We start from the raw sequence: 19,342 nt of genomic DNA, 5'->3' as shown, positions 1-19,342 counted from the left end.
TGCCAACATTTGTCAGTGCAGTCACGTGACATTGCCTCTGATGAGTACATTGCTTAGTGATGGAGTTCTCAGTCCTAGTTACCATTGGTAAGGACTACCTGTAGTTTGGAGATTTTTAATGTGGTTCTGATTTAAATAATTCATGATACAACATTGCTATCAACAAAAATAATATACCCATTAAGAAATAAACAATAATAAAAATATGTTTTTGTTATTGTTGTGAGCTATCAGATTAGAAATAGTCAAAAGTAACAATGAAAAGTGTTTTCTGTGGTAATTTCCAATCTAATAATATTTTATTTTTAATTAGTAGTGCAGTCATCCCTGGGTCACGATTTATTCTCATTTCCTTTTAATCATTTTTAACCTTAAATCCCACAATTAAACCACAGTTTTTAATTTTTAATAGGCAATGGCTATTATCATCATAGCAAAAAATAGGAAAACTGCATAAGAGTTCCTAAGTGGATGTTCAAAGAATTATAAGTAGAGCTAATCATAAATCCATGTTTACAACTTCCTTTAAAAGACTGGAAGATTCTTGCCATACATACTAAGAACTGAGGAATGCCTATAACCTAGGACAGTTTTTGTGCTGCCATATTCTGAGTTGTTAGGATGTCATGGTGGGTTTTGCCACCATTTTATCTAGGGTTCAGCCATAAAGAAAGAACAGCTCAACTTGGATAGGAAAATTTTATGAAGGTCTAGACAGAGCAACGTAGAAAGGAGAATGAATCCCAGAAACTAAAAGGAAGGGTAACTGTGGAAAGGACTATGTAAGAACCAAGTCATCTAGCAGCCAATTTTGCTGGTAACTTATCTCTGGATCTCAAAGTAAAATGTCTAATCATCAAAACAATTGCATATAAACAACAACAAATGGGAACTTGATTTTCCTGGCTGCTCCCATGCTGTGCATTTTCCAAAAGATTCATTGTTCTCTTTTTAAAAGTTTCCCTCATGATTCTGCAAGAAACTACTTTTCTTCTTCTGTATTTTTGTTCATTTTTTTTAAGAGCTCGGAAAATCTGTTTTATTCTTCCTTTTTATTGATTTTCACAGAGCACTAAGCAATTATGTGGCTGGTTTGTCTTGGATTTAGTCTGATGTATGACCACATCCATTATGTCTTAGCATTACTGCAAAAGTTTTGGTTTTGACTTAATGTGATGTGCAGATTAGACCTTTGGAACAAACACTATTTTAACCTCCAAGAATTAAACTTTCACAGTTGCTCAGTAGCTTTATGTATGACATGTAAGGGCTGTTCCAGATTGATATGGCCCTTTTTATCTAAAATAAATTATATTACTTGAACCTTGCCCACCCTTGGGGCATTGACTTTACATCACATAAAATGTTTCCATTTAATGTGAAGGAAGGGGATTTTGAAAAGGCTGGCAGAACTTTAAGTCATTCCGCTTCTCTAGCAAATGCACCAATTTGATTTGGGAATAATGTAGTTCATTGTAGTAATTTTTATAAACTCCACTATCAGTTTTTCAGAAACTCTTCAAGGGAAACGTTTTTATAGAACTACCCATCTTTATATGGCAAATCACTCACATGAATTTCTATCATATGTATGACTTTTAAAGAGAAGGAGAAAGACCACTTGAGATAGAATCTAATTTGGTGAATGATTGCATTTTTATCTTATTCTCCACTGCCACCTTGTGGAACACATAAATCAATTAAGTCTATTTTGTTTCAGCTCCAAGATTAAAAAATACAAATAAGAGAGGAACTCAATTTTTGCTTCATACTCATAAAGTCATGCTTTTTACTCATTAAAGTTATTCTAATGTGTTTTGCTTCTAGTCTGCTCACAAGACATGGATGCTTGTTGGCAATTATCTTTATAAAATAAAATGGACATAAACAAATTATTTCCACCTTTATTGTTTTAAAAGTTGAGGATCAAAACTGGCAGCAGACTTTAAAACCAATAACCAGAAATTGAAAAAAAAAGATCCTTAGAGATCTCAGGGATTATTCAAAAAGTCCCCCCAAAGTACAAAAAAGGGTACAGTTTTATTTCAGTTTGCCACTCTTGTACCTTTTTTTAAAAAAGGAAAGAGATAAAATGTCCTAAAATGTTTCAAAATGTATGTATGTGTGCACGCACGCGCGAGCGTGCATGCATGTTCATTCAGAAAGAGAGATGTTTTACTCACCTATATTTTGGGTTTTTAAATCATGATAGCATCTCCTGATTCCTACTTGCTATAGATTAATGCTCTTGATTTGATAGAGTCCTTTATTCCTATATCCTATATCTCCCCATGCAAATATGTTCAAGAACTGGTAGTTCTTGAAAGTGCATGTCACAGAGGGAAGTGCTTCTCTCACTGACTTCTCAACTATATATCCCACTTTAACTAGTATAATTTTGGGTATTCGCCCTCTTGCACAAATCACAGGAAGAATATGCCAATAGCAACCTCACTTTTCTGCCATGTTCTCATGACGTTGCTTTGCTCTCATCCCCAGCCCACCTATGAGGTGGTTTTAAGTTGTCCACACTGTATCTGTTTAATGCTAAAATAGAGTTTCCCTTTTAAGCAAGTGACATACTGTGGCAGAACTACTGAATCTGTATCTGATGTGTTTCAGAATCAAGTGATCCTCGGGGATGAGATTATCTCAGCCATTGATACTCTTCTCAAGAGCTATTCCGCTTCACAATGTGAGAACGTCTCATTCTTTCAAACTGGGTTCTCCCCTAGAATTCCAGTCTCTAAGTCAATCCCTGGCTCAGAGATATAGATCAGCACGAGCAGCAGTGGCTGCACCCTTCCCAAAAACCAATATAAGTTTTGATTGATCTAGCTATTGGTCTCTAGGGATTCATTAAACTCGCTTCCTCCCTCAACTACAGGTGATCTTCAACTGATGACCACAATTGAGCCCAAAACTTTTGTTCCTAAGCAAGGCAGCTGTTAAGTGAGTTTTACTCCATTTTATGACTGTTTCAGCCATGGTTGTTAAGCAAATCACTACAGTTAAGTGGATCACGTGAATCTGACTTTCCCCATTGACTTTGTTTGTCAGAAGCACCCTAAGGAAGGTTACAAATGACAATCCCCAGGGATGCTGCATCCATTGTAAATACATGCCGGCTGCTAAGCACCCAAAGTTCGATCATGTATCTCTGGGGATGCTCCAACGGTTGTAAGTTTGAGAACTGGTCATAAGTCACTTTTTTAGTGCCACTGTAACTTTGAACTGTCATTAAACAAATGGTTGTAAGTCAAGGAATGCCTATATGTATAGCATACTTTAAGGGGAAGGTAGCCCCCCCCCAAAAAAAAATCAAATCCTTTTCCACTTCTCCCTCTTCTAACCCAATGAATCTGGAAGGGCTAACCTGAGTCTCTTCTTAAACTAAGAATTCTAAGAGATTTAAGTTTGGTGATGATGATGATGATGATGATGATGATGATGATGATGATGATGATGATGATGATATGTGTGTGTGTGTGTGTGTGTGTGTGTGTGAGAGAGAGAGAGAGAGAGAGAGAGAGAGAGAGAGAGGGAGGGAGGGAGGGAGGGGGGGAGGGGGGGNGCATAGGACCCGGTTATCTCCGAGACCGCCTTCTGCCGCAGATCCCCTCCCTCAGACCGGTACGCTCCCACAGAGTGGGCCTCCTCAGGGTGCCGTCGGCCAAGCAATGTCGGCTGGCGACCCCCAGGGGGAGGGCCTTCTCTGTGGGTGCCCCTACCCTCTGGAACGAACTACCCCCCGAGATCCGGATGATCCCGGACCTCCCTGCTTTCCGTCGCGCCCTCAAGACATGGCTTTTCCAGCAATCGGACCTGACCTAGGGAGGATTTTATATGGGGTTTATTTTTTAGCAATTCGATAGAGACACAACTTTAAAATTTGATCTAATTTGGTTTTATCGGGGGGGGAATGTATTTATGTTTTGTTTTAAATATGTTGTGCGCCGCCCTGAGTCCCGTCGGGAGAAGGGCGGCATATAAATTAAAATAATAAATAAATAAAATAAACTACAGGTGATCTTCAACTGATGACCACAATTGAGCCCAAAACTTTTGTTGCTAAGCAAGGCAGCTGTTAAGTGAGTTTTACCCCATTTTATGACTGTTTCAGCCATGGTTGTTAAGCAAATCACTACAGTTAAGTGGATCACGTGAATCTGACTTTCCCCATTGACTTTGTTTGTCAGAAGCACCCTAAGGAAGGTTACAAATGACAATCCCCAGGGATGCTGCATCCATTGTAAATACATGCCAGCTGCTAAGCACCCAAAGTTCGATCATGTGACTCTGGGGATGCTGCAACGGTTGTAAGTTTCAGAACTGGTCATAAGTCACTTTTTTAGTGCCACTGTAACTTTGAACTGTCATCAAACAAATGGTTGTAAGTCGAGGACTGCCTATATGTATAGCATACTTTAAGGGGAAGGTGAGTCCCCTAAGGTACCCCCCCCAAAATCAAATCCTTTTCTACTTCTCCCTCTTCTAACCCAATGAATCTCGAAGGGCTAACCTGAGTCTCTTCTTAAACTAAGAATTCTAAGAGATTTAAGTTTGGTGATGATGATGATGATGATGATGATGATGATGATGTGTGTGTGTGTGTGTGTGTGTGAGAGAGAGAGAGAGAGAGAGAGAGAGAGAGAGAGAGAGAGAGAGAAGAAATAAGAAACAAGAAATAAGAAATAAGAAATAAGAAGAAAACCAATTTGATGTAGTGGTTAAGGTACTGGCTAAGAAACAGTGGTGGGATTCAGCCAGTTCACACCACTTCAGCAGAACCAGTAGCTATTTTTTTGTTGCCCAGGCCCAAATCAGACTTCTGGAAGCAGCATTCACACAGAGAACCAGTTGTTCACGTATTCGAATCCCACCACTGCCTAGAAACCAGGACACTCTGAGTTCTAGGTCTGCCTTAAACACGAAAGCCATCTAAGTGATTTTGGGGACAGTCATTCTTTCTCAGCCCAACCTACCTCACAGAGTTGTTGTAGGGCAAATAGGAGGTATGTTTGCCACCTTGAGTTATATATTTTAAAAGTTGGGATAATAAATAAATACTGTCTTCTTTCACGGGACTTAAGGAATGCTTCTCTCTTGATTGGTTTCATAATGGTTTCTGAATATTGGCTTCAAAGCAACCTCTCTGGTTCTCTGTTGGTGGATATTTTCCTGTCATCAGGTGAGAATTGGTGGGAAGGAAGAAAAGAAAGCTGGGATAATCTAACAATTACTTTTCTTAATGTGCCCTGTCCACCGTAAATAAGAGCTGCATTTTCCAGCATCATGCCTGGGCAGGATACGGGTCAACTCATCAATTGTTACACCAGTATAGTTTTCTGCCAGCTTAGTCACAGATAGTTGGCACTTTAATTTAGCCATAAAGAAGAGTCCCATATCTGTTTCAGAAGAAACCTGAAGAATCTATCATTTCAGGAAATGGATCTGGCAGGTGGCCCTGATGGATCAATTATAAAAGAGTACATAGCTGTAATGCAAAAACATCGACCTTGTTCCCGTCTTGTGAATTACAATCCTCCCATTCAGTTTTTTTTCCCCCAGATTGATACCTATAGAAAAACCCTGGGGGGGTCAGAAATTCTAGGAGTTGTAGCTTCCACATGTGTACGATGCCAGGATTGTGAAGATTGTGATTTCACATTATCATATGTGAAAACATGCGTTTATAAAATGTAATCCCCAAGTTACTTTTTTTTAAAAAAAAAAATTCTTATTGGTTGTGATGAAATGAACAGATATAAATGTCTAAGAAAAAAGGACACTTACCAATTTCAACGGGGAGGTCTGTAATCTGATTACTGGATAATTCAAGAATTTTCATTTCCTGAAACAAGGCAATGTAACTTGGAATGCTTGAGATCTTAGTATTGTTTACGTGCCATTCTTTTAGGTATGTTTTCTCTTTCAGCCAATCAGGTAATTCCTAAGAAAAGAAGATTTGGGACAGTAAGGAATCTTTCGCAACAGCAACATTTCTACCTTCCTCTCCTTCACAAAGCCATTTGAATTAAACCACGCTCATTGGCTATGAATGACATTTCAGTGTGTGAAGCATTGCTTTTCCTTTTAACATACAGGAAGCCCTCAACTTACAACAGTTCATTTAGTGACCATTCAAAATTACAACGGCACTGAAAAAAGTGCCTTATGACCATTTTTCATACCATTTCAGCATCCCCCTGGCCATGTGGTCAAAATTCAGACACTTGGCAACTGACTCATATTTATGATGGTTACAGTGTCTTGGGGTCATGTAATCCCCTTTTGCAACCTTCTGACAAGCAAAGTCAATGGGGAAGCGAGAATCACTTACTAACCATGGCAAGAAAAGTCATAAAATGTAGTAAAACTCACTTAACTAATGTCTCACTTAGCAACAGCAATTTTGGGCTCAATTGTGATTATAAGTCGAAGATTAGTTTCTTCATAAAGGAACATAGAGATGGAGAACTCTCCAGTCTCAGGTCTCCAACATCTGCAATATATCTTAAATTTGCTTTTGAATAATATATGACAGATGAATTACTGTTATGAATTTTCAGTGCAATTATTCAAAAGGAAAATTAGAAGACAATTAGAGATATTGGAGATCTGTCATAGGAGAGCCATCCCATCCCTTCCTTTAAGAAGAATCAACATGACCAGTAAAAAAAAGAGAAAGGATTAAGGATTTTGGGTGCAGGATTTTCTCCAGCACAGATCTCACATAACAAAAGCAAACAAATAAACACATATTTTTCTTAAATGGGCATGTAGTAGCTGGGAGTGGGAGTTTATTTCAAGAAAAATAGTTCTAGACAAATATTGCCCCTCCAATCCAATATGGATCGTAGATCTTCATTTTAAAAGAAATTTAAAATCAAATTAAAGATGTCTTTTGTTTTGCATAATTGACTCTTCTAGACACTTCCATTTTTAACAAGGAAATTCACCACATTTTGAGAAATCGCAACTTATTAGTGAACTATCCTGAGCAATTTATCCTGACAAATTGAAAGACAGAATTATAAGATTGCTTTCACCTTACAGAATTGATTATATTTCTATAGAAAATTCTAACTGCAAGGTATTTTTAGTGCATGAATATGCTCCCGTCTTTTACTCTTGGGATATTTCAGCATAAATTACTATATCCAGATCTATTCAGCTAAGACTTTCACTTTAACTTGATAAATATTTACATTAACAATAATCTCTGAAAAGAAATTAAGGGAGCAAAGCTAAAAGATATGCTCGTGTGCTCTTACAATATCAGTTTGTGCTACATCCCCAAAATTGAAACTAACCCCTTGTTGGTGGGTGTGCCTATGTCTTTTTTTTTTTCAACTAATTAGATAACATTAATTGAAATGGCTTTGTAGATATAATATTCCTCAGAGTATTAAAACAAAACAAAACAAAGCAACAAACTTTTAACATTTGTAATGTAAATAAGGGAAGGGAAGGGAAGGGAAGGGAAAGGAAGGGAAGCGGAAGCGGAAGCGGAAGGGAAAGTTATACAAACATTATTTTAAACATCTTTCCAGATTCTTGCTTATTACCATAGAAATAAATATAATTTATCAGAGTTTAGACCTATCGATCAATCAATTATTTTAGCTCTTGGCATACAAACCTTGAACTGTGGTTAATTTGTGATAGAATTTCAAACATACAGAACTTTCTTTTGTCTCTGCTTTTTAGTCCCCCCATATTCTTCTATAATCTTCAGTCCATAGATGCCTATAGGAAGCCAATCAGTTGCTCTCCACTGTCAATGAGGTAACTATTCACAAATTTGTACAATGTCCAAACTTCATGGAACATGACGCCCAATGAAGAGCAAATCAAGACAACTTGATTGGACCTACCCTCCGACCNGAAGGCCCATCTATTCCGTGCGGCCGGCCTGGCGTAGTTTGATTATGTTTTAGTGGGGTTTTTGTATGGGGTATTTTTAGAGCAGGCCTGTTATTTAATTTGATTTTAGAACAGAAATCTGCGTATATTTATCATGGTTTTTATTATCGCCTGTTCACCGCCCTGAGTCCCGTAAGGGAGATAGGGCGGTATATAAATTTAATAAATAAATAAATAAATAAACTTATCAGGGATAAAGTTTAACATCCCATAATGCCTCCCACCCATCCTGAAGGATGCCATGTTGTAAACACTCCAAGAGATGGCTCTGTTTAGGTTGCTTGACAAAAAAAACCAATATATATATTTATATGGGGTAGAGAAGGTACTATCAGTTGCTAGGACCCTGATGGCATGTCAAATGTATGAAATGTCACATACATTACTTTTAGCAACAAAGGATCCATTGCCGCACAGCCACTTTTACTGTTACCAAGCAATTGTGGGAAATAACAATATGTCCGGACAGCCATTTGTCCGAAATGGTATAGGGTTTCCTGCCTGAGCAGGGGGTTGGACTAGATGACCTTCAAGGTTCCTTCCAACTTTACTATTATTATTATTATTATTATTATTATTATTATTATTATTATTATTATTATTATTATTATTATTATTATTATTATTATTATTGTAATTCAGTTTCTAGGAATGTCAGTTCTTCTGGTGCAAGAAGAAGCCATGGCATTGACCTCTGATATCAAAGTCAATATCAATATCACAATCAATGAGAAGAAATCATATTGCAATGGCTGCTGGGTTGCTAAACATAAAATGGAAAATATTAAGGAGTTGGTGCACCCACATACTAAAATAAAATATACGCTTTGTCATTTACACAAAGAAAGAAAGGGAAAAGAGACAAAATTAATAACTAGCAAGGTTCAGACAAATTTAAATCTGTCCATTTCAATGGTCTCAAGCAAAGAATAAGCAAACAATTATTCAAATAATACGGTATACTTACTGTCCAATGTTCGCCTGAAAGTTGAAAAATAAATTTGCTTCTTTCTTTGTCATTCAGCAAGGCAATCTTCTTAATCAGTGGTGAGTTCTTTTCAAGTTTATCCAAAATGCTGTTAGTATCGATGAAACCATTACTCAAATATGCAGCCTGTGGAATGCCTTTTCTTCTGCAGTCTAGCATAATATCCCATTCTTGCCTTATCCTTAAAAAAGAACAAATGAAAGCATTTTCATTTTATTCCTGCTCCTCCCCCACCTTCCCCAAATTTGCAATTACATCAAATTCACCAAGAAAGGCTCATTAAGCACTCAAAGGAATTTGTATCTGTTCTTCTGCTGCTAAAGAGGTGGTTTAAGGGCAGGGAAGGGAGAGCTCCTGTGCTTAAGAGACAGTCAGAAAAATGATCATCATGGTTACGCTGATTGGCTAAAGTCAAAAGATCTAAGGGATCACCACTTCTGCCAGAGGCATTTACATAAATTGGCATTCTGCAATCAGTTCCTGAGACGTTCCAGGACATTTTTGAGATAGTTAAGCTTTAATCCTATATACCCTTAACTACTTTGCCATACGAGCCATATATTATTTTAGTATTCTCCAAGCTTGGTGTCATCCAAATGTATGAACTTGAACTCCTAGATTCTCATCAATGGATTTGGGGATTCTGAAACTCCACACCTCTGCAGGGCGCCAGGTTGAGAAAGTTGAATTATACTGATGTCAGTGGGTGATTGGTTCCTGCTTTTCATCCATCTCTGGGATTGAATTAGAAAGCTGTTTTCTAAGCTATCCCTCCTTATCTTTATTTCTTCCCAAACCCAATTTTATCCTGATATGTGCAGTAGCAATGTGAATGAAAGAGCTGTCAGTTGTGGGTAAACATATGAAGATTATTTCTTCCTTTATTAGATGTATATATTGCCTTTCTGTACCAAGGACTAGACCAAAACACTAAAGGCATGCCGGTACATTTTCTAAGCAATACTTAGGGGCCTAAAAGTCATTTAAACATGAGTCTGGAGTCACATAATCATGAAAGATGACCTTGTAGTAGTGCATTGCTGTTTCTGCTATACAAATTAAAGCAGCTGATAAGACTCGGCTGCTATTCTCGTATCTACTTTCCTTTCCTATTTCTACCCAACACTTTGATACCAAAAGACAAAATGATGTTGTAGTAGCAGTTCTAAATAATAAGAGCCAAAGGTCACCTTTGCAATAGAGTTTGCTGAGAGTCACTTTGCAAAGTGAAGGTCAAAGTGCAAAAAGGGAATTTCCCCAAAGCAAGACAATGGTGAAGAGGTCATGCCAGTTTTACTGGGATAAGTGATCAAATGTCCTTCTAGTATTACTGAATAAAAATAGGCTTGAGAGAGTCAAGCATTCATCATAAGCTATTCATAAGCCACAATTGCTGGCAAACTATAGTGATTTAAAGAAAAGACTTTTAAATAAAAGTACTACTAAAGGGAATGAATAGGTGGGAGGCAGGTTCTTGGAGAAAACATATACATTAGAAAAGAATAGACTGCAACTCCATTCAAAATAGGGCAATGCTTAGAGAAGAGGACAGGACCAAAACAAGACAGAAAGTGATCACAAGAAGCTCTGGATTACTTGCACATTACAGATTTGCCAGAAATTTCATGCATTTCAGCCAAGTGAACCTGCTCTATGGGCTTTTTTGAAGGCGCCTTCAGGATCTGACCATTCTCCCAGTCGTGGAGGTGGAGAGGTTAGTTGAGCCTGGGCAGCATTATATTTTTACAGATGAGTTTGTCCTCAGTTGCTATTTTCATTTGCTTTTTTTTGTTTGTGTTATGTTAATGCGCATATTTCAATCTTCTATCATTATATAAATGTTTTAACTGGGTTTGCTACTCAGCGTCACCTTGGGGAGAGGGTGATCATATAAATGGCAATGATAAATAAATAATGAATACCCATCCCCAGTGGTTTGCAAAAATAAAGCCTTAACATAGTTCAATTTAGGTGGATTATAATTAAAACATGGGGCTAAGGTAATCTCCATGGAAAACAATTCACAATTGAGATGCTGTCACTAGAAAGCACCAGTCCCACACTCCTGACAGCTGCTGCTTTTGTGTTGATCATGGTTTCCAAGACACCCTTTTTTTTTGTATGAGTATGTGTGTGCCTTTGAATCAGTGTTGACTACTGGACAAGTCTCTGCAGTTTTCTTGGCAAGATTTCAGAAGTGTTTTGCCATTACCTTCTTCATAGAGATAAGTTAGAATATAGGCCAAAGGTAACCTAGTTGGCATCATAGTCTCTTGGTTTCTGGCCTAATGCCTTAACCACTGTACCAAATTGGCTGTTATCATAAGCTGTAGGCAATTGTGTATTTAAATACATAGGCAGCTTACTAATATATCCTATCTCACAGTCATTAAAAGACAATTATGAGCAAAATATTATTTTATTTTTAATTGTTTTTCTCTGCGGAGGCTAACATAATTTTAAAATCAAAAACCTATTATAAGCAGTTAGAAAACATAAATTAATATTACTATCAACACCAAAACCAACTAGTTTAAATATGGTAGGTTAATTTTATTTTAAAACCCTTCTGTCTCTTCATTCGATACATTCTCTGGTTCACTATATAATTCTGAATAAAATTTTAAAAATTGACCATTTATATCCATTGCGGTTTTATAGATTTCATCTTTCACCTTTAATGATTGGAATCATTGCCCTGCCTTTCTTTTATTTTAAACGGTTAATCAAGATCTTGCCAGGTCTTTCATCATTCTCCCAATATCTCTGTCATAAACATGTTAACATAAATTCTTCCCAGTGTGATATCATAGTAATTAGTTCATATTTCTTTTTCTATATTTCCCTGTACAGAACTATAGATAGGCATCAAACCATCTGTGCCCATAACTGTTTCAATTTATATTAAAATTGATGGAGGTCCAAACCAGAGAAAGTTCTTTCTGGGGAAGGTCATTCTCTCTGGTTGTTTATAGAGTCAACATTATCTTGATGGCAAACAGTGAATGAATTTTCATGCAATGTTTTAAGTAGTGCTAACAACTGTCTATCAAAGGTAATATCTCTAGTTTGTTCCTGAATTGCTTTGTTTGCTTGATGGATTTTGAAGATGCCATCTCTAAAAAGATCCTAGGCAGCTTAGAATATTTAAAAGAATGCCTAATTTAAAAAGTGGCATAGTTTCCCAGACAAAACCATGTAAATAACATTTGGGGAGGGGTTGGCAGGGTCTCCACAAACAACTAGAACATCTGAAGGATGGGAAGCATAGATATTTCCAAGGGATGCTGTTCCAGAGGGCACCGGCTGGGACAGAAGCACAAATTAGAAATATATGTATAAACAGAGTCAAAAGCTCTTTCAAAGTGAATGAATGTCATAATGGGCTTCTTTGGGAACTGATAGATATTTTTCAGTGCAATGTCACAAAACCTAGTTTATGTCTCTATCCTAAACCAGACCTGCTCCTCAGCAATTGTGCTTTCCTGCTCTTTCCAGTCCACTGGATTCCAAAACAAGTATCTAGCAGCTTATTTATAATACTTAAGAGCCAATTAGAAGACAGCTGGAAGAATTGGACCTGTCTCCTTTTTTAAATATGGGAACAATAATAAAATTATTGTATTTGGTGGAATTTTTCAGCATGAAGGTTATCACCATGACCACCAAAATGGGTGTCACCTAGTGAAGATTTGAGTTTCACAGCTCAGATGGGATGCTGCTACTTCCTGAGGTTTTCCCTTCTTCAACTGTGATATTAGCTTAATAGCTTCGACTGAGATAACAGATTGTCAATCTGGCAAGTCCATCTGTGTCTCTTGAGATTACAATGTGGAGGCAGAGATGGGAGCTGTGATTTTTACCTAACACCTTTCATATCCCCTTTTTTTTAGCAAAGCTTTGTATTCTTTTCTCTTCTTTTGCTCATGAATAATGGGCAGTCATTATTCTAATATTAATTGCAAATTTTCAATTAAAGAGTCCTTTCCTTTTGCACATTCCTCATCAAACCATAGCTGGATAATCTTTTGCTAGAGCTCATTTAATTTTGCAAATCAATATATGTAATAATAGTACAAACTATGTTAAGAATCCTTTTGGGAAACTTTAATTAAAGAATTGTACAAACTGTCTCCATTGCCAGATTTATATATAGATTTCCATGTTCTTTCCACCTTCTCAGTCCATTTTACACAAATGTGTTTCCGGACTTGAGGACAATTCAGTGCAATAAGGTTTTTAAGTATATATAATATGTCCATTTGATACCAAACGTAAATTTAAAGTCAAGTGATCACTAAACCAATTCTGAAATTAAAGATCATATTTATCATTTCATGGGAAACTCACTCCCAGAAAGCATACTATCCAGATATATTATTCTCCCAGGTACCATTCAAGATTAACAAATTTAAGATATTAATCGATTGAGTCAGGCACTATTCTGCAAAGTTAACTCCTCTGTTTCTGCAGTTACATATAAGAGAGAGGACTTACTTCTCTCTCTGAATTTAAAACAAGGTAAGATTTACACTGTTCATAAAGCACATAATCATTTGTACCAATCCTGGCATTAAAGTCTCCAGCTAGTATCACCAGGGCCTTTAGCAGTTGTTTATTAAAAATGCTACATACATTTCTAATCATGCCTTTTTCTTTCACTTGTTTTGTAAGAGCTTAAGAGGAAAGTAAATATTTACAACTATAACATGGCAAAATCTAAATTGGAAATTTATAACCATAGCAAATGACTATATAGATTTTCAATTCAGTCACTGATGATCTAATTTTGAGACAAATACATAATTCTCCACTTGTGTTCTTCCTCTTTTTAGATTCAGTAGCTTTGAGAGATTGTGCAGTATAATTATCCAGCTCTGTTTCCTTGGTAAACTATGGTTGGTTCTTGTAAATGTTTTCATCATTAATTAATGGGCACTCTCAGATAATTTGTTGAAGAGGATACTTCAAAAGAAGAATTCCAGTTTGTAGAAAGATCAGCCAGGATCTGCAATGTCATCCTCAGAAGGGACTTGGATGTAAGGGGACTTCCCCTGTTCAGGATGAGTGGTTATATGCTTAAGGATTGATGTTACCATCCCTACTTTGGTCTACTGAGACTTCCATATTATACTTGCCACAGATTTAGACATAGGAATAATCTCCAGAGGACATCATTCATGTTTCCTCTGATGTGCAGCTAGAATAAAATCAGTAAGATCCTCTTCAAAACCTCTTGATTCCATTTCTCTTTTATGAATCCATTCTGTAGTCTCTCTTTCCGTATCACATTTTATTTCCATCAAGATTTCTTTTTGCTGCTCCTTGCTTTGAGGCTGAATGTAATCCTGCACCTCTTCATTGCTCCTCTGTTTAAGATCTTGGTTAATGAGGGAAATGCAAGTTTTAATAGACTGGAAATTAACTGTTATTTTATGTGACCAGCTATATTTTCTTTATCCTTCTGTGGCAAATAATTATGCAGGAGTTCAATTGCTTTTTATATTGGGTAGATACCTTGTCTGAGTTCATCAGTCTTTTCTAGGATGTCCACTTGTTCCTTCCTTGGCATCAAGACTGTGGTTTTAAGGAGTTGTGTTCAACTGTCAACTCAGCCGCCCTGAGTCCGTAAGGAGAAGGGCGGGATAAAAATCCAAACAAATAAAATAAATAAATAAATGAGCCCAGGAATGATTCTCTTTGGTTGCTAGTGGGGGCAACACAACCATAGATAATGGGGAGTACTTGGATGGCTGTCCATGCCTAACTTGCCAAGAAGTATTGAATGCTTATAATTAGAGCTGGTGGGGGTTTTTTTCTTTGCTTGGAAGAGTCACTTTTTTTGAATACACATTTTGTAAAGCTATCAAAAGTTGCCAATCCTATCTTCTGCAACATAACTCAGTAGGGTTATAGCCCATGTACAATCATTAGCAAAACTCTTTTCTTACTTACAGTTTGGCAACCACTCCACTTGTTTAATTGTTTAAGATCAATGGAATATATTCTGCAATTCAGAAGTTGCTTAGAAAGTAAATAATGAGTCCCTTAAATGGCCATTTCCCTTTGTTTGTCTTGATAAAAATGATGTTTAATGCTGTTTGGTTTGGTTGTAAGAAATAGGAATTTCTTCCATCCCCTTCTAGGATATGCTAGATTTTAATCAAAGGGTTCAGTGCTCTTTTATTAATAATCAGGGTATTAGAATGTTTATCTTTGGGGACTAGGTCAGATCTTCATTATATGGCTTACCAAAACTTCATGTACATATTTATTTCAGCTCGTCTACTTTCCTACTGATTATTGCCATTTTCTCAAATGTAGCTGTCACAGTTCCAGCAATTAAAAGACATTGTTCAGGCACAAAATCTTTTCATGGAGTTCTTGTAAAGTAATTTTGTCTCTTTAGGATGGTTTTTATCTAGTTCCTCAGCTTATTCTTTAGAGAATCCAGTACCATATAGAAACATCAATCATCACTTCAAAAATACTGATTTAAAGAAGATAAGAGGATGCAGATTATCCTATACATTACAGAGATGTTCTTGCTGCAAGGTCTCAAATCTTTTTTTTAAATAATGTTTTTATTTTTTAAAACAACAGAACATAACACAAATCTATTAGCAAAATTCCAAATATTAGAATCACTTAATCCACTTAGGTTACTTACAAGTTCCTTTGCTGTTAACCACTCATTAATTTTCAGTTGCTTAGATGATTGAAGAAGATTTGGAGCACCAGAGCTGGTCCTATGTCTCTTTTTCTTTCCCATATTTAAAGCTGATAGTACTTATTAGCATTCCAAATCGCATGTTGTCAGGGAGAGAAAGTTTTTCACTCTCCTTTGCAATTAAGCAAATAGTATGAGGCACAATAGAGAACAATAAACAATACAAAATGAAAAGAGGTAAGAATGTCTGGCTGCTACTGACATCTTGTAAAAACAAACAATACTTTCCCGAGATGTAATTGATTAGAATTCTAAGGTTTTTTTTTTAAATGAGCAAACAATGGAATAAACCAATGCTGTAAAAGCTTGTTTTGCAACCAAATCACAAGTGGGAATTTTTAAGCATTGTGAGCAAATTGTGAAATATGTCAAATCAAATTAATAATGTGTCTCTGTGTATGTGCTGAATGCATCTGAATCACTTCTGCTTGTCTCATACTCTTTATATGATGGACCTGGTTTTCTAGATTATATGGCTTCCTTTACAGCAGAGTATAAAAAGAAAGAGAGCATATTATCAATGATTTTTCTTGTTGATGAAAGGTATTTTTTGGGTGCTCAGATATGTTCTTGTTTCATCTGTGCTTTGAAGACCTTGAACTAATCTACTGAAGAAGATCAAATACAGTATGAACACTGATGATCTTCAATAGATTACTTTAAAATGTTCAAAGCACATACATCATTTAATTAAGAGTTTGTACCAGGGGTCTTCAAACTTGGCTCTTTTATGACTTGTGGACTTCAATTCCCAGAATTCCTCAGCTAGGCATGCTGACTGAGGAATTCTGGGAGTTGAAGTCCACAAGTCATAAAAGGGCCAAGTTTGAAGACCTCTGGTTTATACAGTGCTGGTATCCTAGTGCAGTTCTGATGCTAACATTATATGGCATCTTTCAAAAATTTGGGACTGCAATTCCCAGAACTCCTCAATCTCACCAAACTCCCTGGATTTCGTAGGAGTAATTCAATACATTTGAAGGGAACCAGGAACCTACTACAGGCAAATATCATATCACTTGTAATTTCCCTTCCCAAATATGCTTACAAGTCCTCTAGGATCACCAGTTATAGGTTTGATCATGGAGACCGGAGAGACAATAGTAAATATTGTTCTATCTACAATTGCAAAACAAAGGAAGTTGTAACTCCTGGACAGATGACAAGAGATATCTATTCTTAGTACTAAAGTAAAACCTACCATTGATATTCCCTGTAAATAAGTGATGTGATGTAATGGTTAAGATGTTAGTCTAAGAGCAGGAAAACCCAAATCCAATGTGATATATGGAAATTCATTGATGACTTTGGGATATTCTCTCCTTAGCTCCTTGTGATATTTTATTTGTTTTCCCTGTTTATACAAATTAGCTGTATAATTTAACAAAATTTAACCAAATAATAATAAATGTTGTTTTCTCAGGTAGAGGCCCTGTCTACCTTATCTGCAAAGCACACCAATAATTTCTTAAACTCCAGGAGGCAAGTGCAAACCAGCAAAAAAAACTTCAGCCCTGACCAAGGATGGGATGATGGAAGCATCAAAATTATATACATTGTGAACTATGTTTAAAACAAAGATCATTTTTCTTTGGCATGACAAATTTCCCTTCAGTTTTATCTTGAAACAGAATTGCAACCATGAATTTTAACATTCTGTTTTTCAGTGTGTATTTATTTTCATATTAGGTAAGCCAATCTTTGAGGGCTATGCCTCAAAACAGATATAAAATATAAACATGACAATAATACATCACATTATGATTTAAAATGCTGCTGAACGTCTATTGTGTACTTGATTTTGCATGTTTGTGTTTTCTACTGTTTCCTTTAATCAGCTTCCTTTCATTTACTCTTGTTTAGACCATGCTAACTGCTAATACTGTTATGTACATTTTTTTTAATTCCATGCAAAAATTGAGAAACCACAAATTGGCTGTATTGGTAACATCTCTAGACAATTTTTATCACACCAGCTTGACAGCAATCAGAGAAAGGCAAAAATAATCAAGGTTAATGCTGCAGTGCCATCTGAGACAGAACATTTATCCAGCTTAAAAACTGTTCGCTTTGCAAATTACAACTGACTGATAAACTCTTCAAGGGAAATGCAAAATATTAGGAGGCCAGCCTAAGTGATCAAACGTTTGGACACCACATAGAAAAAGAGAACATGTTTAAACACTTTCATATCAAAGGGCATCAAATGACAAAAACAGCATCACTCTGTAAGATCCAGTCCATTTGTATGTACATTGTGACATAACATGCACATGTGAAAGGATGGAGCTTGCACCATGCCAACACAGAAACACTTTCATTATTTTGACAAAAGATGGTTTTGATCCTGCAGAAGCCTCTGGATTATTATCAATCAATCAAACAAACAAACAAACAAACAACTTGTTTAACCATTGGTCATAGCAAAGTCTCTGGGTTACTGCCTATTTCAAGATCACATACTGTCACCATTTGGGCTAATAAGTCATCAACTCTAACCAAAAGTATTAATGCAGATTTCTGGCCAAGAAAAATACTATCCAATTCACTGCTGGCCATTTCATAAACCATTTCTGCAAGCAAGAATATCTCCAGGTTTGGGAAAAAATAATAAGGATAACAATAACTCCAGAAAAAAAATCTAAAAATGTACAAACAATGGTACACAGCCAAGTGCCACAAAATCAGCACATAGAAGTATTCTGCCCCATCTGTGTTCACTGCTATGCCTCCAGCTCATCTATATGAGCATATGGAAATGCTATTGATTCTGTATGAATCCTTAAACGAAGGCAAAAATAGATAGATAGATAGATAGATAGATAGATAGATAGATAGATAGATAGATAGATAGATAGATAGATAGATAGATAGATAGATAGATAGATAGATAGATAGATAGATAGATAGATAGATAGATAGATAGATAGATAGATAGATAGCCTTTATTGTCATTTTTTACTGTGGGCACAATGGCCCACATTAAAAATGAAATTTAGTTGCTTCCTTTCAAAGTGTACACATACAAAACACACATTTAAACATACTATATACAACATGTCCATCTTGAATACATAACTCATGACTGTTCTGATCCATCTTAAAAATATGTTGTTGATCTATTCCAAGTTATCAAAGGTGAAGTAAGTCCCTGGTTGGTTTCTCTCCAACTGCTAGAACTTCATATACAGAAATAGTTTAATGGAACAGCAAAAGAGGACTTTCCTATCAAGCTGGTGTATTGGTAGCTTTTTAGAAGATGGACTCAAGCTGATCTGATTCACACAAATTATAGTTTGTTTTAAATTAACCAAAATTGGTTGGTTTCACCTAACACAAAAGCTATAGTTAAGATTTTTCAAAGTATTTAAGCTATATTCATATAACTCATTATCCATAGACAAATATGCCACAACATGACTTAGCATGTTGTGAACCAGGCTTCTGTGTTGAATAAGTTCTATCTAAAAATCAGTACTGTTTTTCTCTGAAGAAAGAGGAGGAGGAGAAAGAGGAGGAAGAGGAGGGAGGAGGAAGAGGAGGGAGAAGGGAGAAGAAGGAGGATTTCAATTATTCTTAACTAGAATAATTAAAAGGACTAGTTTAAAGATAAATAGACAATGGTCACATACAGCTCTAGTAGTGATTTCCTTAAGGTAGAATGGTTTTCAAGGCAAACAAATTACCAGTTATAA

At 36.3% G+C, this 19,342-nt stretch overlaps 1 protein-coding gene across 1 annotated transcript in view; it reads right to left on the bottom strand.

Moving 5' to 3' along the window:
- The window catches only part of LRRC2 (leucine rich repeat containing 2), a 78,587-nt gene that overhangs the window by 46,735 nt on the left and 12,510 nt on the right, over positions 1–19,342 (bottom strand). Inside the window, exons 3-4 of the mRNA XM_015816955.2 lie at positions 8,897–9,098; positions 5,797–5,953 (exon numbers count right to left, since the gene is read on the bottom strand). Coding sequence (XP_015672441.1) covers positions 5,797–5,953; positions 8,897–9,098 — 359 coding nt within the window. The remainder of the gene's footprint in view (positions 1–5,796; positions 5,954–8,896; positions 9,099–19,342) is intronic.

This window comes from Protobothrops mucrosquamatus, unplaced genomic scaffold (assembly GCF_001527695.2).
Source record: "Protobothrops mucrosquamatus isolate PMUCROS unplaced genomic scaffold, P.Mucros_1.0 scaffold537, whole genome shotgun sequence".
Taxonomy (NCBI): domain Eukaryota; kingdom Metazoa; phylum Chordata; class Lepidosauria; order Squamata; family Viperidae; genus Protobothrops; species Protobothrops mucrosquamatus.
This window is presented reverse-complemented; position numbering and strand designations above follow the sequence as displayed.